This window comes from Salmo salar, chromosome 06 (assembly GCF_965601325.2).
Source record: "Salmo salar chromosome 06, fSalSal1, whole genome shotgun sequence".
In the NCBI taxonomy this organism is placed as follows: Eukaryota; Metazoa; Chordata; class Actinopteri; order Salmoniformes; family Salmonidae; genus Salmo; species Salmo salar.
In genome coordinates, this window is record NC_138296.1 from 43,077,353 (window position 1) to 43,102,376 (window position 25,024).

Below are 25,024 nucleotides of genomic sequence, written 5' to 3' on the forward strand. Positions count from 1 at the left end.
GACAGCTGAAGTAAAATAATACTATTTCTAATCTAACAAAGTGTACATGAGTGGGTATATGTGTGGGATATAAATGTAGACTAAACTAAATGACCTAGATTGGCATATGAGGGTGGCCGTTGCTGGTTTAGGAACCAGCTAATATGCTTGGGCACGCTTAATAACAAAACGTTACACTGTTTTACACATTTGCAACGTTGTTTCAAAGTATACGTCAATCAACAAAAAAAAGTAACAAAAAAATTAATTAATACGTTTAAAAAAAGTATACGTCAATCAAAGTATTTGCGAGTTACAATTGGACAGTTGCTTTGTTGGTAACTCAGTAGGCGTTTCCATGACCAGCATTCAGAGAGACGAAAGAAGCTGCTGCGTACAGAAAATGGCTGACAGATTTTCTAGGTTCAACGAAGAACGTGATTTCCAGGTAATGTTAATCAAATATTTAGCAACTAAACACAATACAGTATAAATAATATCACGATAATAATTGTGCACCTTAATAACACATTTTAAAACGAATCAGGAATCTGTAGTGTGGTTCATAGCCTCGCACTATTCGAGAAGTCTGCAGGTACGTTAGCTAGGCTAGTTAGCAGCAACTTGATAGTCCAGTGTTCGACGAGTTGCATTGCTCTCGAGCTCGTCTTGGCGAGCAATTGGATTTTACACACAACTGCCAATTCTAAGCACGTGCTTAGTGGATACAAATAATGTGTAATTTTGACAAAGTGAACCGAGTGACCTTGGGGGAAATGAGCTAACTACATCGAGCTAGCTAACGTTAGTTGGCTGGCTAGCTGTCACATTGTTGGTGCTGACAATGACAACAATGACAATGTACATTTAGTCATTTAGCAGACGGTCTTATTCAGAGCGATGTACAGTTAGTGCATTCATCGTAGGGTAGCTTGCTAGGTGGTACAAACACATCACAGTAACATTTTCCTCAAAGTAGCTATCAGCAAAGTCAGCTAGTAAGGGGGAAACATGGGTTCTATTGTACTGTAGCCACCATGCATGGAATTACATACCATACCTGGCTGTGCAACATTCGGGCGAGTTGAGAATAATGTGTCATGTTAGCGCTAACTACATGTATCGTTTGTAGCTAGTTAGCTACTGTACGCCGCTTGTTGGTGCAGCACAATGTATTCGCTTTTGTTATTTACTAGTAGGGTACGGATAAGGTGAGCGGATTCCCTTCTCAGTTGCTCGACAATGCTGGGTTTGTTTTGCTTCTGTTCTGCTTATGTCGGATTTACCGGTTATGCCAAGTAGTTCACGCATTTTTTGGCATGTTACTTCTAATGGGCGACAATTTTAACTGTATTGCTGGCAGCACCACAACACTAACTATTAACCTCAACATATGCAATGAATGTATTCAGATTAGTTGGTTTATTGCTTAGCTTGTCTGAAACCCAAGACAGGATGGGGTTGAGTTGGTGTCCTGTTCAGTTTCTGCCTGCGACTGACGTCACCCTTATAATCCGTTGGTCTTCCAGTGTGTAATTTCGGCCTCGGTTGCCAGTGAATACATATAGTATTTAGAATTTTAGTGATTATGTTGTGGTCTTCAGCAATGTTCCCTAAAATGTTTTTAGGCTCTGAGCAAATTTCAGGTCTGCTGAGCGCAAACTTGAACTTTGTGAAAATTCTTTGCAACTTCTTGTATGTGTTTACTGTGAACACTGAGGCTGTACCTACTTTAAATTACACTTTTAACAGTGGCAATGTAGGCTACTATGGCTATTTGATCATAATGTTGTCCTACCAGAGTGGCCTACCATCAAAAACAATGGAGAAAATGCACCCCATAACATTTTAACATGAAAATAGCTGTTCTATCATTCAGCCTACAGTAGCAGCCAATTTGTGGTGTTCAATGTAGGCCTTCATTCCATGAGACTTTTTAAAATAAATATACAAGGCTTGACATTAACCTGTTTATCCACTTGCGCTTCAGACAAGGTGAGTGAAAATGTTGTTTGATCCAAGTAACCACTTTACAAAATGCATTATTATTCCCATACCATTATTACAGATCAGACGAGTTATGCTACCTTCTGCCTATTGGCTACTTAGCTCATTCAAGCCTGTCTCAAAATACAACAGTGCCCCTTTAAGACATAAATAAAGCTCTTTACCTAACTCAGGTTTCAAAGATGTCTAGAAATGTACATGTTTTATTCTCTTGTAGGAAGCAGTCACTCCCCTATTGCTAACTACAAATGACTGGGCTAATAACTCACTAACTAGCAAAGGATATGAACAAAATGTGCACATGTGGCTACATGCAGCTGTAGCTTTGATCTAAAAACAAGCGCATCTACTCACGACCGCTCAAGCTGCAAACACAGTCCAGTTCAAAGTAAATGGCACAGATCCATATGTCAATTGTCTAATTGCATATTGGCCTACTGCAGCTGATTGTTTATGTCGCACCAGTCTGTGTAGAGTACGGGCGGAGTAGTGTGTGTCAATGCAATAGAATACTCCTCAGATGTGTTCTGCCTACAACAAAATCTCTTGCGTAGTTTGTTTTGTTTCGTTATGTTGCATTGAAAGTGGCTATTGCATTGATTCGATCACATTTGCCACAGTAAAGGGAATGTTGATAGTGTTAACAGGGAAAACTCTAGAACAGTGGTCATCAACCTTTTCTGAGTCAAAATGCAACCTGAGATCTAACAAGACTTAAAAAACGTAAACCTATGCAAAATTAACCGATTTAAAAACAGTACTGTAGCAATGAGGTTTGTGTTGTAAGCTGTAGGCCCAATACATTATCACCACATATTGGCTTTGCTTGAATTTACCTGCCAGTGCATTGTTCTTGTTCGGGCCATTTAAAAAAATATATATTTAAAAGAAAATTGGGGTAGGCTATATGATCACATTGGTCGGTAATAGATTACTTGTGAAGCACACCTGAGTGAGCATACATTTAAATCATTTTATTTTTATTTTACTGGGCTGATGGTGCCTGCAATCTGGTCAGTCTCAGTGGAGGGAGAGAGCAGCAAACAGAGGGTCTGCCTCTCAATGTCCCTCCGCTTTCCCTTTCCTCCACTGACCAAAAAGTGACAGCTGATAGCTAAACTCGAGTCACACCACATTATTTTTGCCTCCTGCACAAATTCATGTTGTTACTCCTATGAACAGAGAAAGTGAAATATTCCTTGATATTAAAAAAGACCCAAACTGCTAATAATAACGCAAGCCCATAGATACATTTTCCTACACATTCATTACTGCTGTAGTACTTGTTGTAGCACTGAGTGGAAATAAGAAAAACTTCATTTTATGGCTTAAAAGTGTTAAATACAACATGTTGATAGTGCTGAGTAAGAACTTTAACATGAACTCACTCATGAAAACAGCAGCTCTTTGCTGTATTCATTGACCGTTTCTCTCTAGTCATGGTTTTAAACATTTTGAAATCTTATAGTATCAACTTTGCTGTCGCTTTCTTTTATGCCTGCTACGTCACTGCAGACATGATCATCTGAGCCATCTGATTGGCCAGCGTTAGGCCTATAGTGCACTTGATTTGCTCTCTGGGCCCACCGGGAAGGCAGTTTGTACTTTGACACATGAAATGGTTCAAAATGGCAACAGTTCACCTACCCGGCGCGCAGGGCAGCTGAATTGTGTGCACATATCGCAAACAGCCCGAGACAACAAAACCAAAATTAATAGGAACACAAGGCTTTATCATTGGGTTTTTTGCAGAAATGTTTGGCGATCGACTAGGAATGCCTTGGAGATCGCGATCGACTGTTTGGTGACCACTGCTCTAGAAAGTTAAGTTCCATCTCATGCTTCTCTCTGTGGGCAGATATTTCTGCATGCAGTCCTGGGGGAGCTGCACGCTCTGGCTACTGCACGCACGCGCAGTTTAGAGTGAACATTGGTCTTCAGTCATGGTTGTCAAAGTAGCTCAGAGTTTGAGAGATTTAGACAAGTTGTGCTGAATTGTGTGCCACTGTCAAAAATGGGCACGTCCTGTGCCAATTTCTAATATTTTGGCATCGCACCACTGCAATGATCATGTTACAATGAGTCAAATTGGGATAACCTACATACTTTTCAAACTAATTCCCTTGGGTTAAAGCTGCCCAAAGGTCTGGCAAAAGATCTGCTTTCCTTCATGGCTGTGTTGTTTTACTGTACCCTACTTTAGTTGGTGTTGGCACCGGTCTGTGCTTATGCTTGTATTTGTGGGAAGCTGGAGCTATCTACCCACAAGCAGCTTTGGCTGTCTGCTACTCACACTTGTCCTTGACCATGGGAAATGCTCAAACTCTTGTGAAATGTGTGCAATGTCTACAAGTGACATGCTGGGATTATGTATACAGTAATGGAAAGGACAGTCATTATTTTCTTATGGTGCACATAAATAGTGCAGAGGCCGAAGTGTTGCTCTGTCACCACCCTATAGTAAAGTCAACTACTAGGCTGTATAAAGCAGGGCCATGGATGTATACTACAAGTTTATTGTACACTGCATAGTGTTTTCTGTAGTTCATTCAGTTCTCATTGTCCAAGAGATTGTTTCCAAAGGAGGCCTGCCACAGTCAGTCATGCTCGCTAGTTGCTAGGTCCCAAGGTAATATAACTCTGCAAATATAAGGTGTTCGTGATACAGAAAATGATTAAATCATGTGCTTTGATATAGACTACATTTACTTTCTTTATTGGCTGTGTCTGTGATGAATTATGTCTTGCCCTTTAGTCCTCCAATGACTGTCTGTGGCATACTTCCATCTCAAATACCTGCAGCCTATTTGGTGAATGAATGAATTTAGCTCAAGATGTTTCTTAAATATTCATGCCAACACTTCCCTTTTGCAGGGTGTGAGAGAAGGTAGAGATTGTGGGGTTGTCGCTGCAGGTTACATTGCGCAATTGAATGTTGAACGTTTCCCATTAACTCGCATAAATCTCCCTGCTCTGCTCTCACATGCCCTAGCAAGCAAATCTAACCGTCTGCAAAAATGACACATCAGTCATGCCCCTGTATTATGCTTGTTATGAAAAGCTGTTGTTTGTGTTTCATACTGGTTATTTTCTAACGTTCCTGAACCCAGCAGAATTCTGCTCTCCTAATGAGGCTTAGAAGACATTGTGCTAACTGCCCTGTTTTATCCCTATTTGTTTGTGGGTTTTTTCCCCCTGTCACTCACCTCAATTATGGCGAAGGGCCAGGCATCATAGAGGACAGGACAAGACAGGGAAATGGACAGAGAATGACAGGGAGGTGTTTGAGGACTCTTTAGACCAGGGCCCTCCAATCTTTAAAAAAAAAATACAAAAAATGAAATGTCACGAGCTACTAATTTTCTAACTTTCAAATAGGCATCTTCTCTTCTCTCCCCTCCTTCTATAATTCTTGCTACATCTTTGGTGTGTTTTGATATTTATAAGTCTGTGATCAATTTTGTTTTTGTTTAAGCCATGTCTAACTTGACACATTCCTTGAGTGTTTTTAGCAGCCCATAAGAGAGAGATTTTGACAGATGACACTAGGGGCTTATTTTTCTAAGTGATGGCAGCACCTATTTTTGGATGGAAAGTTTTTCTGTTTTTTTATTTGCTTTTGGGTGCTCTTTAACACTTCCCTAATCCAAGACCTAATTGAATGATCCAAGATAAAATACCAGATCAAGAATGTGTAACAAGGGAACAAGGAAATTACAGGAGATTTCTGTTTCCAAACTGTTAGTTATCTAGTGGTCAGCATGTTCGTCAGCTTCTCTGGACTAGAAACAGCACTTCAACAATATTATCTTTGTTTTAGTGTGGACAACCACTGGCCACTCTCATGGTGTCCACAGATCTGTGGCTGGGCATCCTGTGCAGCTGCCGTGGGGGGGGGGGTTAGGTCTAGGAGAGGCAGTACCAGCACACACGGTCTGTTGTGTGGCCTCAGGGCCCAGTGAAGACTGCTCCAGACCAGCTGTTCCCAGCATGCAGTCTGCCAGCCAGAGGCCCAATGAGGCCTCCTCACACCACGCTACCTCCTGTGAGGATTGGAAGACAGAGGCCCAGCCTCACACACCCAGAGCCAAGCCAGTCTGCTGCCGTGATACTACTCAGTCTCAAACTGTCGCAGTCAGTGTTCTCACTTTGCTGCCTTCATTCCCTCTGGAGCATTCTGCATTTCCATGATCTATTGTCTCTCCAAACACTGGGTTTCCAAGAATTTGTGAACTATCTGCTCTCCTGGGTTCCATCATAGTGGGTTTCCCCTAGCTGTGCCCAGACACCCAGTCTGTTATTTTCTCCCATTAGAACAACACTACCTCAACACTATCTCCCTTGATGCAGTTGTTGGCTTGATTTCCCAGAGATAATGAGGGGTTTGAATTGTTCTTTTATGAATGTAGACCACAGAACAAGCTGTCTATCGTACATCTAATACTCCCCTACCTGATCAGTTCTGTGGTGGTTGGATGGTATGGGATACTGGGATTATGGGCTTGAATGGTTCTGGTGAATACAGACCCCGGGGGGAAGTGTGGCACTTACCATCTGCCTTCTCTCCAGTCGGAGCTCATTCCTCACATGCTGCTGAGGCCAGCTTTTTCCCCTTTCGTTAAAGAATATGAAGGGGAATTGGGGAGGGGGCTTGATGAGAAAGGACAATGAGACTGGGCATTCACACCCGGAGTGACCCCATGTTTGTCATGCAAACTCTGCAGCACTTGGGTTTTTGAGATGAAAATGAAATATTTTGTGTTTGATTTACAATGAAGCCATCTACACTTTTCAAATGCTTGATGATGTGGTCAGGGTACAGAAACACAGCATGCAGGATTTGGGTGTCACAGTGTGGACCTCAGAGCCCCTGTATGGCTGCCTGCCTCCTGGTGAGTGTTGGCTCTCTGGTGGGGAGCCCTAGGGCAGGCCATATGTTCCAAAGCTTGTAAGATGGGGCCTGCTTGTGAGTGTGGAAGGCCACTGTTCATCTGAGTCATGTGGCTAAAAAGTTGCTCCATTGGATTGAAACTAAGGGGGATTTTTATGTTTTTTAATAGGGATGCACGACATATCGGTGAACATATGGAAATTGGCCAATATTAGCTAAAAATGCCAACATCGGTATTGGCCGATGTGCAAAACCGATGTCAAAGCTGACGTGCATACCTATATAACGAAGGTACATGATGTAATGACGCCGCGTAAAATTTTGCGCTATACGTGCAACACAACATTCCTAAACTAGCCCACAATGTCTGCTGTGTGGATCGAGCAGTCAACAAGTCAAGCAGTCATTTGAAAGAGTAACAAAATTTCAGTGAGACAACTCAAAGGCGAAATCCATTGAAGCCAAGATAATGGAATTCATTGCCCTTGACAATCAACCATTCTCTGTCGTGGGTGATGTTGGCTTTCGCCGACTGGTCGAACACCGGTTAACACTATCAAGTGCACTATTTTTCCGATGTTGCCCTACCGGAGTTACACAGTAATAGCGTCACTGCTATTAGCTTCACGACATACATACTATGGAACACCGTTTGGGTCTTTGCGTGTCAAAAAAGACACAGTAGCTCTGTCAAAGCTGTACAAACACCGGCCAGTCCTTTAAATTATTCTTAGCAATGATTTAGGAATCCTTGTGAGTAAGTATTAGCTAAGTTGTCACTTGTTGTTCGCCTATTGAAATGGAAAAGTCAGTTCATGAAAATAAATAGCTAGCCAGCTACTTAACCCTGTTGCCCAAAGCTAATGTTATAAGCAGCCAGCTAGCTTATGTGTTGTGAAGCTAGCCACAATAAGGATTAGGCACAATGTGGAATTAGCGGTTTGCCTTCAAATTAAAAGTATATAATTGACAGTGATGCAAATGAATACAAATAGTAGAATTATGCAGTACTTTTATTTTGAAGGCTAACCGCAAAGTTGTATTGGCTAATCCTTATTGTGGCTAGCTTCACATAGATAGGTCCAACCACCATTAACCTCTCTAGGGAAGGGGGCAGTATTTTCACGGCCGGATGAAAAACGTACCCAAATTAAACGGCCTACTACTCGGGGCCCAGGAACTAGAATATGCATATTATTAGTAGATTTGGATAGAAAACACGCAAGTTTCTAAAACTGTTTGAATGACATCTGTGAGTATAACAGAACTCTTATGGCAGGCAAAAACCTGAGAAAAATCTAACCAGGAAGTGGGAATTATGGTGCTTGTAGTCCTTTCAAGTCATTGCCTATCGAACACACAGTGACTTAGGGTTCATTTTGCACTTCCTAAGGCTTCCACGTTTGACATGTTTGAACGAACGTAAATATAACTTTTTTAACTTTTCGTTGTGACATTTTCTGCGCGCTTCCTATATTTGGAGTAGCTAACTGAACGCGCTAACAACAAGGAGCTATTTGGACATAAATTATGGACATTATCGAACAAAACAACATTTATTGTGGACGTGGGATTCCTGGAAGTGCCTTCTGATGAAGATCATCAAAGGTAAGTGATTATTTCTAATGCTATTTATGATTTTAGATGACTCCAAAATGGCAGGTATCTGTATTGCCTAGTGTATTTTTCTGAGCGCAGTACTCAGATTCTTGCAAAGTGTGCTTTCCCCGTGAAGCTTTTTTGAAATCTGTCACAGCGTTTGCATAAAGAAGATGTTCATCTATAATTCTTTGAATAACAGTTTAATATTTTATCAACGTTTATGGTGAGTATTTTTGTAAATTGTTGTGCCGATTCTCCGGCAGTATTTGAGGCAAAATATTTTCTGAACATCACGCGCCAATGTAAAATGGGGTTTATGGATATAAATATGAACTTTATCGGGAAAAAAATGCATGTATTGTGTAACATGATGTCCTAGGAGTGTCATCTGATGAAGATCGTCAAAGGTTAGTGCATCATTTTAGCTGGTTCTCTGGTTTTTGTGACGTCTGTCCTTGCTAGGAAAATGGCTGTGTGCTTTTTCTTGTGTTGGAACTGTCCTAACATAATCTAACTTTATGCTTTCGCCATAAAGCCTTTTTGAAATCGGACAATGTGGTTACATTAAGGAGACGTGTAAAATAGTCGTATGTTTGAGAACTTTGAATTATGACATTTTGTGGTTTTGAATTTGGTGCTCTGATTTTTCACTGGCTGTTGAATAGTGTGAACCGTGGGTCCCACCTCCCCAAGAGAGGTTAATCAAATAAGAACTGTCTTATTAAAGGGTTATTTCAGATGACACCTATCCTATAAAGTTAGCTAGCTATAGCAACTGAAACAGATTGTCGTTTTTGTGGAAGAACATTGTTTGCATCCATGAGCTAGCAAGCTTTTTTTTTATGACCAGCACTGTAGGTGCACTAGACAACTTTACCAGCATCATAGCATACGTATCGACTAATCGTTGTGACATGAAATATGAATGATAGTGTAATCAATGTGTAATAACTACGTAAAAAATGTATGAACATGTTAAATTGTGACATGCAGGCATATTCAGGTCCTGATTGGTCAACAAGCTTATTTGACACGTTAAATAGTATGTTTTGACACGCGAAGACCCAAATGGTGTTCCATAGAAATCCTGGTTGAGAATGAAACGACTGAACAAATGAACAATGAAACAGCACAGCAAGTAAGTGAAAGAAATAGGTTTTGATTATGTTTTACTGGTAATGGGGACATGAATGCCAACAAAATAACTTTTTGGTGTGTGTGTGTGTGTGTGTGTGTGTGTGTGTGTGTGTGTGTGTGTGTGTGTAACCTTTATCTAACTAGGCAAGTCAGTTAAGAACAAGTTCTTATTTACAATGACGGTCTACCCCGGCCAAACCCGGACAACGCTGGGCCAATTGTGCGCCGCCCTATGGGACTCCCAATCACGGCCGGATGTGATACAGCCTGGATTCTAACAGGGACTGTAGTGACACCTCTTGCACTGAGATGCATTGCCTTAGACCGCTGTGTCCATCCGTGTGTGTGTGTGTTAACTATTTAACTGTACTAGAATGCTTAAAAGGCCGCAAACATTTTAAATATTGGTTATCGGTATCGGGTTTTTTGGCAAGGAAAATATCAGGTATCGGCCAAAAATGTCATCGGTGCCCCATTAGTTTTTAACTCTTGTTAGATGATTTTAGAAAGTAACGTTGTGTGTGCATGAGCTTGTATGTTACGCTACTTAGTACGGCTGGGAATTGCCAGGGACCTCCCGATACAATAATATCACGATACTTAGCCTAGGTGCCGATACAATATGTATTGTTATTCTCATGATTCGATACTATGTTTAAAAAAATTACTGGAGTTTTGGTACAGGGACAGCCAACTAGCGCTAAAATATTGCGAAATTGTAGATACGATGTAATGTCAAAAATAATATCAAAATATGTAACTATGGAGTTACAACTATCACCAGTCCAGGATACCCAGGCGCTCAGTATTCTCCAGGTGTTTCTCTCCTGGTCTACACGAGTGCCCGCTGCCAAGCAACACTGCACATGGAACACCCAGAGATCCGCTAACTTCAGCCTGTGTACACAGACATAGCCACCGTCTCATCCCACCCATCTCATAGAAAGCCCATTGATTTAGACTAAATTGTCATTGGGGCTCAGGCATGTTGCATGTTATAACACTATGCAGAGCATACTGCTCAGTATTCAGAGCAGCCACCGAGTCTCTTTCTAGTCTCTTCCATCAGACTCGGTCTGAGCAGCAGACTTCCCCTAATGTGGGGTCATTCGAGGTAAGCATCAATTATCCATTTCAATGTAGACAGTGGTAGCTCAGTTACAAGTTTAGATTGATGTTTATTTATTTGAATGCCAAAATATTTATTTTGCTTTTGTGAGTGGTGAAATTAGACCGGAGACGGATGAGAGAGGACCAGCAGGCAGCAGTGGGAAGATGAGATTGTGGCAGGAGCTGCAGCTGGTTACACATTAGGCATTCTGATCACTTCAGAAAATCAAGAGTCGTGTGTCCCAAATGTAACCCTATTCCCTGAAGAGTGCCCTACTTTTAATAAGGGAAATGGAGGGGAGAGGAGGCAGCCATTGATTTGCTGGTAAATAACCCCCTCCCTTCGCTCTGTTATAAGGAACTGCCTCTCCCTAATGGAATTCTCCAAAACAAACATGCTTATGCAGCTTGCCCTTCAACTGAAATAATGACCTGTTAATGTGGGATCGGACAGCGGTTTGAGGGTTATTTGTACCTGTTTTTAAATCGGTCAGGCTAGTGTCATCCTTGGATCTCATGTAAAGCTTTACTGTGGTATAAATCATGTTGTCTGGTTAGAAATAAGGGAACAGGTGATCTGTTTTTGAATTGAATCCTTGTTTTGTCTTGAAGGTTTGAGCTACGATAACGTGATCTATTGTAGTTAGGCTAGTATCTGTGTTCTTCAGTGGATCCCCCAGTTGGAAAGATGAAGCGGTAGTAGAATCAGTAGGTGAGTAGACAGTCACTGCTGCTGCTGGCAGCCGCCTCTACAGACTTCAGAGCACATCACAGTCTCATCAGAAGACGTCCCGCAGGTTCTAACCCACTTAGGCTTGATGTTCTGCAATAAAAAACTATTAGAAATGGATCCTCCTCTGAGGTTGTGTGTTAAACTCAATAAGCCTCACGGGGCTCAACAGTGAAGCGATTTGACTCATATTTGTCATGGTGTTCCTAAATTTCTCTGTGTGCGCCAACATTTTTCAATTTAGGCACACGCGTGCTCCTTGTGACAAAAGGTCAGCGTATAGCTCTACCTCAGTCATCTAAAACCATTTGATGAAGTCAGTACCACAGCACGACCCAAGCCTCAAATATACTCCGAGCAAAGGGATATGGGGCTCAGGATCTCTGTATTATTGAACACACTAGAACAGTGGCTTTCAGTCAGTCTAATTGAACACATTGAAAGAACATTGCCTTGTGTCTTCCAGTCATTCAGACTCAGCAGGTTGAAGGTCAGAGGAATCGCATCTGCTTTCCAAGGTGACCTTCACGTGCCATTCTGCTGCCTCTGCTTTGAGGGGCAATGTGTCTTGTCTGGGAACAGAGACTGTATAGAACACCCACCTTCTGGAAGGAGTGACACACTCATTACTCATCTCATGTCATCCTCAGGTCAAGGACCCTGTCTCATACAAATACGATGCCTCGTTTTTGCATCCTGCTACCCTGAAAAATACAAATAACTCAATTAATTCTAGCCCCCCCAATTTGTTCCCTCTCATTGCAGACAGGGAAGTGAAATGGGTTAGATCTCTGCACTGACCTCATGGCATTGAAATGTTGTGGTAATATAGCTACACACACACTCATTCACTCACTCATTCATTCACTCTCTCTCTAGCCTATTATTTTGTACCACCGTAACCGGTTTAACCACTCGGGGAAAATTAGGTTTCCATCTGTCTTGTAAGATATGGTGCTCTTCAGCTGTCAAGCTTAGGCAGTAGAGAACCTTATCTCAACAGTGCGTGCATTAAGCTACGTCTTTGGCAGGAATCTATATGTGTTTTAACATGTCCATTTCATCCCCTTTTGATTGTGTGTGTGGTTTCTGTGTAATTGTGAAATGTGTTTTAGCCTCTTGGGAGCTGAAATGGTTTCACTTCCATCAAGGGAACACAGAAACAGTAGGAGTTTCTCTTTTGTAGACTGTTCCGTTTTCCTTCGGTTGTTGTTCCCTCTGGCTTTTCACTACTGAGCGCGCTCTCTCTCTCTCTCTCTCCTCCATATCTCTCTCTCCATATCTCTCTCTCCATATCTCTCTCTCCATATCTCTCTCTCCATATCTCTCTCTCCATATCTCTCTCTCTCTCTCTCTTCCACATCGCTCTCTCTCTCTTCCACATCGCTCTCTCTCTCTTCCACATCGCTCTCTCTCTCTCTCTCTCCATATATATCTCTCTCTCCACATCGCTCTCTCTCTCTCTCCACATCGCTCTCTCTCTCTCTCCACATCGCTCTCTCTCTCTCTCCACATCGCTCTCTCTCTCTCTCCACATCGCTCTCTCTCTCTCTCCACATCGCTCTCTCTCTCTCTCCACATCGCTCTCTCTCTCTCTCCACATCGCTCTCTCTCTCTCTCCACATCGCTCTCTCTCTCTTCCACATCGCTCTCTCTCTCTTCCACATCGCTCTCTCTCTCTCTCTCTCCATATATATCTCTCTCTCCACATCGCTCTCTCTCTCTCTCCACATCGCTCTCTCTCTCTCTCCACATCGCTCTCTCTCTCTCCACATCGCTCTCTCTCTCTCTCCACATCGCTCTCTCTCTCTCTCCACATCGCTCTCTCTCTCTCTCCACATCGCTCTCTCTCTCTCTCCACATCGCTCTCTCTCTCTCTCCATATATCTCTTTCTTTCTCCATATATCTCTTTCTCCATATCTCTTTCTCTCTCGCTGTCTCTCTCGCTGTCTCTCTCGCTGTCTCTCTCGCTGTCTCTCTCGCTGTCTCTCTCGCTGTCTCTCGGTGCTCTCTCTCTCTCTCTCGGTGTCTCTCTCTCGGTGTCTCTCTCTCTCTCTCTCTCTCTCTCGGTGTGTCTCTCTCTCTCTCTCTCTCGGTGTCTCTCTCTCTCTCTCTCTCGCTGTCTCTCTCTCTCTCGCTGTCTCTCTCTCTCTCGCTGTCTCTCTCGCTGTCTCTCTCTCTCTCGCTGTCGCTGTGTCTCTCTCTCTCGCTGTCTCTCTCTCTCTCTCTCTCGCTGTCTCTCTCTCTCTCTCTCTCTCTCTCTCGCTCTCTCTCTCTCTCTCTCTCTCTCGCTGTCTCTCTCTCTCTCTCTCTCTCGCTGCTCTCTCTCTCTCTCTCTCTCTCTCGCTGTCTCTCTCTCAATTCAATTGACTTTATTGACATGGCAAGTTCATTATTACTTACATTGTCAAAGTATACATATGGGAGAAAAAATTAAATAAAATATATATAAAAATAAATGAATGGTGGGACCAACAGCAGTAATAGTGGACATGGGATTACCATTAACTACAACAACAATATTAATCAGAACTACAATACATTAAAGCAATGGTAGTAGACCAGTGTCAATCTCTCTCTCTCTCTGTCTCTCTGTCTCTGTGTGTGTTAGCTCTCTGGTGTCTAACCCTCAGTCCCCATGTCATGTCTTCTCTCTTAGGGGGGAAATCACTTTGACCAGTATGAAGAGGGCCAGTTGGAGCTGGAGCAGGCGTCCCTGGACAAGCCCATAGAATCGGTAAGGCCTCATCCTTCACCCCTGCACCTTTTTGGACAAGCCCAACTTGAAACGTGTGTGTGTGTGTGTGTGTGTGAGAGAGAATGAATGATTGGTCCAGAGAGAGAGGAATAGAGCCTCGCCCCCTTCATTCACCCTGTACTGCCTGTGTGATAGACACGTCCAGTGTTCCCTTGACAACCCATTCTCCCTACCCAATCAGTAGAATCACTGTAGACCCCCTCTGCTTCCTGTGCCATTTCCTGTGTGATAGCTCTTAGCTGGATGAATAGGATTATATTTTCATTATTATTCATTATTATATTTGACTTTAATCGTAGCTCTTAACTCTGAATGTGCGTCTGTCTTTTTTTAGCGCGTTTTTACTCATCCAGCCACTAGTTCACCAGATTGTTAGAGTGGAGTGGATAAGGCACTGTTACCAGTCTATAGTTTAAATACCTTCCAATCACTCTGTTAAAAGGGCAGTGTACAGTAAAATGTCATTTGTGTATGTCCTCTAGGGAAGCGTGAGGTCCCTGAGTTTAGTAGTGGAAGTTTGCTTATCCCTGTTTGCCTCCCTTGCCCTCGGTGATAAATTACACCGTGGCTATTTAGCAATACAGGCCATTTGTACAAACCTCTCTAGCCCCCTCTACAACACATCTCCCCCCCACACACTCACACACACACACACACACACACACACACACACACACACACACACACACACACACACACACACACACACACTCTCCCATAGTTAATTATAGCTTGCTAGCACCCTAGCCACTGAAGCACTATCACGAGATGGACATACTCACAAGGGGTCCTGTCGATAAATAACATCTAATCTAATACTCTTTGGGCTAACAAGGTTAGAAGCGTAGCACACAATCACATGTTCACAACACACACTGGGGGGGAGGGAACGAACAGGCGAATCAGATGTGGTCTGATTGTTCTGCTCTGACCTGATTTGGGAAAGGAAACCGACTCTGTGCCTTATCCACACCCACAGCAAGAGAAGAGAAAAGGTGTAGGTTTAGAGATGGAAGTGTATGTTTAGTCTTTGTGTGTGTGGAGTTTGTACTCTGTGTGTTTGTGTGTATATAGGACAGTTATCTCCGAACATTACAGTATTGTACACAACTTGGGGTGTTCGACATTTCTCTCCTGCAGCGAATTGGCCCCTATTAGCTAAGCAGCAATGACCCGGTTTGTATTTGCACGCTCCGCTTTCCTACTCCCATCTTTTTAGGGTTTCCTTGTAACGCTTCTCTTACTGTCTCTCTATCACTCTTTCTCTGTCTTCACATCGCTCTACGTCTTTCTGCTCTCTCAATCAATCTTCTCTCTGTTCTTTTCATGCATCTATGTTCAAACAATTATTTCTCTCTCTACTACACAGTGATTCGGTGTTCAGTACCCTCTGTCATTCTGTGCTGGCATGGTGCTTGTGCAACTGGGACTGCATTTTTCGCTGACGAGGCACATGGATAATATCGCAGGCAGCTCTTTCCTCTCGCTCCCCCTTCCATCTGTCTCTCTCTCTCTCTGAAGCACCGCGGAGAGCAGGCCTGAACTCCACTCTTGTCTCCACAACGTCTATCCCCTCTCCTCCTCAGGGCATAGTGGATGTCCCCTGACTCCAACTATTGATCTGATTCTGAGCATCTCAAGGCACAGCAGAACAGTATCTTAGCCCAGCTGCATTGAGAGTTCATGCCAAGAGTTCCAGCTGCATTGATAAATAAAGCTTTACTTACAAGTAGGTACGAGAAGGGTTTTTAGGCTTTTGTTTTAAAGTATATACTGCCAGTCTACATGGAAACGGCGCACACACCCACACAGCTATACCGCTAGACGATGAGAGCTAGCCTTAAGCATGAAGCTGTAACAAAGCCAAATGATTCAGCCAGGCACTCTGGTGTAAATAATCCTGTGTCTGTTCTGTTGTGAGGCACATAGACAGCAGCAGTAACAACAGCAGTAACAGCAAGGTCAGTCTGTCCTTCTCCTAGCTCTGCGGTTGTCCTGCTGCTCTGAAAGCGTTACTAAGCCATGCTAAAAATGCTTCCTTAATGAAATGTGAGGGAGAAACTCCTGTCTGGTCCTGACCATTTCTATATAGACCTTCATGTGAAGATATAGATATATATGTGACATAGACCCTGATGGGTTGTCATGGTGGGTGGATTGATCAAACCAAGCTGAGCCATGTAGCACCAACCCACTCACTGGCTCAGGAGCCCACTGTAGGTGGGCGGTGGAGAGGAGTGGAGAGGAGAGCAGGAGAGGTGGCCTGCCTGCCTGGGTAAAGTGGCTCTGTTGCTCCTGCGCTATTGTCTATGGAGGGGCGCTGAGAGCCGGGCTGCAGCACGACAGCTCCTGTCACACGTGGAGAGAGAGAGGACTGTCACTTCAGACACATACGCTCACATAATGCGTATTACACACACACACACACACACACACACACACACACACACACCAGACCTTTCATTTCAGTGAAATTGCAGCTGATCAGCTTTGAAATTTCACAGCTCCACTTAAGTTTGTCTGACCCCCCCCCTCCCCCTCGTACTCCAGCAGCAGTGACATGGCTCTGGGGTGACGGGGGCAGTGACAGTCGTCAGCGTGTCTCACGTCAAGGAGCTGGCTGTGTGTGCAGCGCCTCTCTGCGCCCCTCCCCTGCCACTCGTGTGTGTTCTGATCTGTAGGCAGCTAGAGGTCTGTGGTACTTTACTGGGATCTGTTTTCTCTCTCTGTCTTTCCCCTCTGTTCTCTCGCTCTTTCTCTAACATTGTTTTTTTTGCATTGCATGTGTTAACTGGCTATCATTCGGTACTAGCTCTCTTACTCTGTCCTAATCACAACACCTTTTCCCCTCCCCTCCCCATTTCTCCAATGTCCCCTACCCCTGTTCCCTCCTCCAAATCCCTGGCCCTGAAAGAGAGATGCAGTGGGCAGCCTCAGACACACATACACTAGCGTTCACACACACAAGAGCAAACTCTATTTAAAAAAACCACCTGTGCACAAGCTGTTCTGGCCTCAAACTTGAGAGAGAGAAGATTGATTTCACACCGTGCCATTTAACGTGATGTCCTCCGGCCTTTTACCTTTGGCTACTGAGACACTGCACCAAGCCAGGGTCAGCTACATCACAGCACCACTGACAACAATATTCAGAGTCAAACCTCAGTCAGATTAGAAGGAAACGTACATGCCCAGGGATTTATGACAGGTCAAAGGTCATACATCACCCTCTCATGGTGCAGTACGACTGCAGTAACACACTGACCCCAGCCCACCCTCAGTATGTTATCACGGGTGCTAACAGCCATTTGGTGTCTCTGTTCTGGGTCCAGGTGCTGACATCATCAACATGAGGTGGGTCTGACAGACTGTGACGGTGTACCGACTGCTTAAAGGCCATGTTGTTGTTCACATCCATGTATCAACAGAGCTGTAGGTGTCTTTGAAATGATCAACCTTGTATAGGTGTTTTTTCTTTTCACTGCCACCCACGCGCACGACAACATTGCTCGCCCGCCCACACACATACACACTCTCGTGCGCGCACACACACAGAGCCTGGAGGAACACACACAGACTACTGTGCTGTTGCTCAGGCACCAGCTGTATCTTTCCTCTGCTCCATGCCGTGTGAGTGTTACACTCCCACCGCCTCCCAGCCTGGAAGATTACCAAGGGAAAGGTCGTCTGCCGTCAGTCACTCGTCCCCTTTCCAACCCTGACCCGGCCTAGGGCTCCATCTCTATTTAGCAGCCGCTCCAACACTGCAGGAGGCAGACTGACGAGGTCAGTTAGATGTTTTTAAGGTCATTGATGGTCATGGATCCAATGGTCCTGACCAAGTCTGTCCACCGGTTAAGTCACAACTCCTCAAGGTCAACTGAACAGACCCAAGGTTAGGTAACAACTGCTCTCCAATATGGTGGTGCTAAGAGGGCAGGGAAGGTGTCTGTTCTATTTGGCCTGAGTCCCTTGAGGCCCATGCAGGGACCGTTGTTTCCATTTAGTCACACCAATCTGAGCCTCAGCAGGGAGGAATGTGAGCGTGCAAGGCAGACAGACAGAGCGCCAAGGACAGCGGAGCTGGAAAAAGAGCTTTACAAGGAAGAGGAGAGGAGAGCTGCCCCCCTGCTCTGTCCAACAGACCAGGCTCCACCAGACTCCTGTAAAAACACACATTCCACAAGGGGACGAGAGCGGGTGACGCCTGACTGCGACCCTCTGTTTTGTACTGTCACATAGTTACTAGTGTCTCTCTCTCTCTCTCTCTCTCTGAAATCTCACAGAGATAATCATATTAAATATGACCCAAGTTTTGGTTGATCTATTTTCGGACATTATTTTCTGGTTAAGTGGATTAGCGTGTTGTCTGTTCTGTGGGTTAAGGCCTCAGACAGTGATGGTGTAGTAATCCCCATTTTAAAAACCTCCTGTATAATGCAAGGGGCTTCTGAACCTCCAGTGTGAGGCTCACACACAGCCAGCGTCTACTGCACACACACACACACACACACACACACACACACACACACACACACACACAATTACACCGTCAGCATCACAAGGTTTGAAGACGCACACACGCCGAGGTTCCTGGTATGGTGCCCCCTGTATACCTCTTCCTTCCTTTACCCCTATCTATTTGGTTTTACCCTCCCTCCACCTCCCCCCCCTCCCATGCACTGTGTCAATGACCGCACAATGCACATTACCCTCCCTACCAACACTCTCGTGTGGATTTCTCTTGTTTGGATAACATTTTCTTTTTATTTCTCCTATATTAACAGTAATCGTTAAAGCAGTTAGTTTATTGACATGCCTAGTTACCACATTTCTGTTTTGTGTACAGTGTTTTATACATTTTTTTAGGGCAAAATAAAGACTTTAGCTCTTTTTAATAAGAAAAAGCTAGAGAACAGATTGCAGTTGAAAGACTTAGTGACTGGCCGGTTTCTTACATTGTGTCACGTGTGACTGTTCTTTTGACAGCCCAGTATTTTAAAGCCAGGTTCGTATGGAAATGCCTTCACTCCACTTGCACTGCTGTTGGAACTCGCCGTCGTTGCTTTTCCTCGTCCGTCTGTCTGTTTTCTTCTTCATTTAGTGCGTTCATTCATCTGTTGTTCAGCACACAGCCTGCGCCTCATCTCCGCCCTCACACTCTGCTCAGTCCATTCTGATTGGCTCATCGATCAGTCTCAGCCGTTTTGGACTGAAGTTTCTCCCCCTCACCAGCCCCACCTGGTTTTCCTCATTCTGATTTACAGACGCAGCTAGAGTTATTTTGGGGGAGGGTTACAGACTATTGGCTTACATTTGATTCCCTCCCACCAACCTACATAACCCCTGAAAGGTGCTATTAGATGAACTACTACTCTCCTCAGCCGGTGCTTGTGTTTCTGTGTGGGTTGTTGCAGGCAGCTACAGCACCATCCTACTGCGGTGAAAACTGAAAGCATCCCCAGTATCTCTTTGTCAATGGGAGCAGGGAGGAGCCCACTGCAGCACCATCTGCAGTGCAGAGAGACGAGGCTGCAGAGGATCATGGGAGTTGTAGTCCTCCAGCCCCTCTTTTATTTATAACTGCTCTGACTTGATGTGTCTAGCAACCAGCATGAACATGTTTATATGGTGACACCATGCTAGGTGATGTATAGCCCCAGTTATTAGAAGTACACATGTGATCCCTCTCACCAGCATATGAGGCCCAGTATGAATTCCTCTCTTATCTGTGCTTGGAGCGGAAGATCTGACCGGCACACAGATACAGCTCATATATCCCCCATTCCCAGGCTCTGTTCTACTGGGTCTTCCTGTCTGGAATTAGACGAGGAGAAAAACACAACCAAACAGAGCTAGGAAGTGGTGCAGTTCAACTTTTCCCTGGGGTAAGGTAGGAAAACAAATATTTGTGTATTTTATCAGCAAGGCCCTACAACAAATACTGTATATGAGGGAGATTATCAGTGGCTTTGGAGGGGAGTTGCCATTTCAACAGTATTTTAGGTGTCTCGCTTAAAACAAACCAATTAGGTAATGATATTTTAGTTAACGATAAGCAAGCTGGGAGCGTTTACTTAGTTATACAGATGGGGGGGGGGGGGCACTAGTTTGGGTAGAAATACCACAGGGACTTGATAAAATTGACAAAAATCCATCTCTTGGACAAAAGCAGACGGGCGGAGATGCAGCATGTTCTGTGTGTGACAACCAGTACCCCTTCCACATGCACTAACCCATACTGCCCCACCCCACCACCACTCTTACAGCTCCATCCACTTCCACGGCCCTCTGTCTGTCAAGACAATCTACTATGACCCTGTCCAACCATCACCTCTGTGCTTGAGCCCATCTCAGACTAACACCATTGGTCCGTTGGCCTTCTGTTGACCCTGCCCTTCTGTATATGCATCATCATATACAGTCCAGTACTAACACCGTCTCTTTTTGTTCAACTCTTCAACAAAAAGCTGCATGCTGTTTTACTGTTTGGTTTCAATCCCTCCCACTTGGTTTTCTGTTTGAAATTTAACATCTACTCTCTTTGTGATTATAAATATACTTTTTGGGTTGGTTTGTATGTTTTTGGTAGATTTCAGCACCCTGGTGAATGGTAGTAGAAAAGCTTGGAATAGTTATAATCACAACTGAAACGCAACCTCTTATTTTTTATTTTTACAAATCTCATTGTTTCTGTTTTCTTTGTGCTTGATGATGTACTGTAGTTTGTAGTGGTGCGAAAGTCTTGCATTTCACTTTTGTTTTACTGCCGTCCCATAGCGTTATAACAGTCTCAGTCACGCACCTGATGTCTTCCTCTCTCCTACACAGTCATACACACTCTCAACCCTGGGCCTTGTAATGGTAACCCAAGGCCCTCTTAGCTCTCTCTCTCTCTCTCTCTCTCTCTCTTCCCCCCTCTCTCGCTGTATTTCTCTCGTGACAGCTGCATAGTTTTCGTGGCGCTCCCCTGTGTCTTGGTTATGGAATCACAACAGGCTTGAGAGTTTCTGGTCCTCTTTCTGTTAACGCAAGATTTCCATACCTTGTTTTGTTCCATTTGTCTGTGTACGATAGATCTCGCTCTATAGCGGTTCATATATGTATAAGCGTGTGATACATATATTACCGTCTCCTTTCTCCTCTTCCTCCTTCCCCTCGTACCTCCCAGTCAGCTGATATTCTCTGTGTTACAGCAACGAGTAGAACATGGGACGCTTCATCCCCAGTTTGTAAGCTTTAGAGGTTTTAATCAGTTCTTGTTAGGGTAGGCTCCTTCTCTACCCCTCAGTGTGGCCATAAGGATGTTAGTACAGAGATTACACGCTCCTTCCCTCCCTCTTCACCTCCCTCCTCACCTCCCCCTGTGCTGGAAGTCACTGGTGTCACATGGTGTAGGAGGTGGTGATGATTTGGTAGTAGTCCTGTATGTGTTTGTGACCCGTGCCCATTATTGGAATGTTTTTGGTCTTTTTCTCCTCTGTTCTGTCTGCCAGGATAACATTGGGCACCGGCTGCTTCAGAAACATGGCTGGAAGCTGGGGCAAGGACTGGGCAAAACCATGCAGGGTAAGAAGACATTCTCGCCCCTTCTCTCTCTCTCTCTCTCTCTTTCCATACTCCTTTCTCAAATGTGTGCTAATACCTCTCAATACTCCTCTCGGTACTCCTCCTCTTTGCCTCACCTTTCTCCAGGTTTTATTTTGTACTTGTTTTGTTTCTTTTCTACTGTTTCCTTTCTATTTTCTGTGCTTTTTCTGATCTCTGTCTTCCTCTTCTGGTAGATGGAAAGGATCAGAGTATTTAGTGCATGACCCCGGTACAGTTGTCCCTGTCGGTCTTGCACTGGTCTTAGCCAGAACTAGGTGTAGAAAGGATAGTGTAATGCACCCTGGGACAGGACGGGAGGAAAGAGGAGGAGGGTGGTGGTAGTGTTTGTTCTTTGCGCCACTGCTGTTCCCTTCCCATGATGCATTTAGCCTAGAGCAGATTTGACTAAAGTGGGCCTGAGTTAAAACATTTTTTTAAGGGGTTGTAGAATGCATGCCCACCCCACACACACTCGCACTGATGCTCATTGCTCACAAGCTCCCTTGAGACACGCTGCTGTTCATTCTCCTCCAATAAAGACATATTCTGATGGTGGAATGCCTGTGTGTACCCAGCTTGGTTCCACTGTGAAGTGTGTAGCAGACAGAGTCCAGGTCTGCTTCTCAGATGTTCCACTGATCAAGAGTCAAGTTAGTTTCACACTATGTGTGTGTTTGCCTTTGAACACCTGTGTCATGTTTGGAATTTCAACTCAATTTGTAGAATGTCTGGGCTTCATAGCTGTGGTGATTAGTGCAGTGATACTAGCCGCTGAAGGGTTGGATATGTGCTCGTAGAAGATTGTGGAGTTACTGTAACTGATGTGGTCTGTATCTAGCTATGTATAGTCTAATATAATCGCCTATGTCATGCCTTCGTGTTCTACCCTCCCCAGTCTTTAGTCAAAGTAATTCAGTCAATATGTTGGTTAGATTTAAAAACTGTTAATCTCACTTCCTCCATTTCCGTTATCGATCTCTCCCTGTTAACTGGCACTTTATTTAAATGAATTTAAAGCTAATCTGGTTGAAGGATTAATGGGTTACTTTAAGGGGTACACTGGTTATCTGTTATTTCAGGGTTTCCATGGTAATTAACTATTAACTTCTTATTGGAATTAATTGTATTGATGCATTTTGTGTGCATTGATTGACCACAGCTCATGTCTGATGGTGTTTTTAATTGGCTGGCAAGGGTTTGAGCATAAAAGCCTCTGAGTTTACTAGTGAAAGACAAGACAGAGTGTCTGTCTCTGCAGTTCCTCCTCCCTTAGGCCTGTAATGTCCTGGTGAACTTTCATTAGACAGCCCAAACACATGCTTACATGTTGTCTGCCTGCACTTCTGTGCTAGTACAAGCTTTCATGTCTGTGTCTGTGTGTAGGACTGTCTTGGTCTGAAAACAGCCTTCAGAACCTCACGCAGCAGCACTCGGTGCAGGATGCAGAGCTGTTGGCTGTGGTTCATGCTGTTTTTCCTCTATAGGCAGGGATTGGCTGGCCCGGCATTGACTGGAGCTGTGCAGGATGAGGGGGGGGGGGGGGCTCTTTAGTTCAGCTCAGCTCACAGCCTCATTTGCTTGGTCCTGGTGGTGCAGCGCCCTGGCTTCTCTCCACTCAACTCCTGCCTGCTATGCTACATTCTCTTCCCTCGCTCACTCACTCTCTGCCCCTCCCCTCTCTCTCTCGCTCTCTCTCATACTCGCACCCGTCCTCTTTCTCTCCCTCTCACCGTCTCACTTCTCCCCGGCTCTCCCTCTCCTTCCCCTCTGCTCTCTCTATAGAGGGTGATGAATAGCAAGTCTCTACGCTGGCCTTTTTTACAAGGAGCACGTGTGCGCCTAAATTGTGAAATGTAGGCGCACGCAAATACATTTTGGCGCACAATGCAACATATTTTAGGTTATAAAGCTAGACTCTTACATTTTTCTAGGTGCACTGGTGCTAGAAAAAGGTCGCACAACAAAATATTTCGGTGCCTATGCGAGTAAAATGGTCGCACTGTAGAGCCCTGTGTAGTGTTGTTTTCCTTCAGCTTTGAATGATGTCATAGTTGGCAGGCTGGTTGGTCCGTGTAGTCTATTGAGAATTGGTTTAGAGTGAGTGTGTCTACTTTATGGGGCCGAGTCCAGGGGCCTTAACCTCTTCACCCAACCCCTTTCACTCTCATTTGTTTCCGCCCAGAGCTAGCTACACAACCCGGACCCGTCTTTCACCCAGCCTTTTCTCATCCCTCCATCGTTCCTCTCTCTAGCCCTGTTCCCTTAGTCACACCAGCCTTTCCCTACCCACCCAGCAGGAAGCATCTGGGCTGCATTACAACATGCTAATGGGAAACATCCCAGTCTGCTCGTTCTCTAACACACTGTCTTGTTTTCAACCGGGACACAGTGCCTGGATGCCTTCTCCCTCTCAAAACCGTACACTACTGGGGACTTGTCCTCTTGTTCAGTCTGACACCCTGAGCAGGTGATTGTAACAATGTGTCGAATGCTACAGCTTAACGTCTTACTGTGGATAAATAGGCCCGCGTTAGAGAACCTTGTTTTTATACTTGCTTTTAGAGGAGGATGCTTATGCAAATGTAGACTACCAGCCTCCCTGCAGTAGTAGCCTCCGGTGCAACATAAGGATCTGCACTGAGTTAAGACCTGGGTCAGTCAGGTCAGCTGGCTATTTGTTTTAAGGGAGGCGAGTAGTGTACGTAGCACAGGGTACACTGCATTCTTTTAGTGTCTGCTTTTCTGTCTGTAGTGTTTAGCCATGGCTCATCTAGCTGGGGATCTGTCCCACCCTCCCATTTGGCAGCATTGTGCTAAACACAACAGTCACACAGAGGAATGCCACACACACACACAGCAGCCACGGCAAATGTAATACCAACAACGCTCTCCTATGCTAAGGAGCTTTTTGAAGACGTTGCTACACTTGTGTTAACGACTCGTCATCTCTGGCCTTGAAGAGAACACAGCCGTTGCGTGGCGTCTTGCTTGCTGAGGGTCTCGACGCTGTCCCATGAGGAATGGTGGATTGAAATGTTGCCTGTTTTAAAGGTGAGGCTCATGCCAGGGACTGGTTGTAAGGAGGTTGGCAGGGGTTCCTGGTATTTCTGCTCTCCTCTCCTCTCCTCTGTTCATGGACATGTAGGGCTTTCAGTCCACTTCTCTGTCACCAGTTACCAGCCAGAGGCCCTACAGTCCAGGACACTGCCTCCTACAGGG

The 25,024-nt window shown here is 44.6% G+C and overlaps 1 protein-coding gene across 10 annotated transcripts in view; it reads left to right on the plus strand.

Annotated features, from left to right (window-relative positions):
• Positions 1 to 341: 341 nt before the first annotated feature.
• Positions 342 to 25,024, plus strand: part of LOC106607325 (G patch domain-containing protein 8) — a 39,112-nt gene continuing 14,429 nt past the window's right edge. For 3 of the 10 annotated variants that reach the window (XM_045720561.2, XM_014204183.3, XM_014204179.3), the window contains exons 1-2: positions 14,201 to 19,223; positions 21,712 to 21,784. Coding sequence is in view for 5 of the 10 variants with exons in the window: in XM_014204179.3 (XP_014059654.1) it covers positions 21,778 to 21,784 (7 nt within the window). In the remaining 5 variants the exon portion in view is untranslated. The other 7 variants (XM_045720559.2, XM_014204180.3, XM_045720558.2 and 4 more) reach the window with 5 other exon arrangements.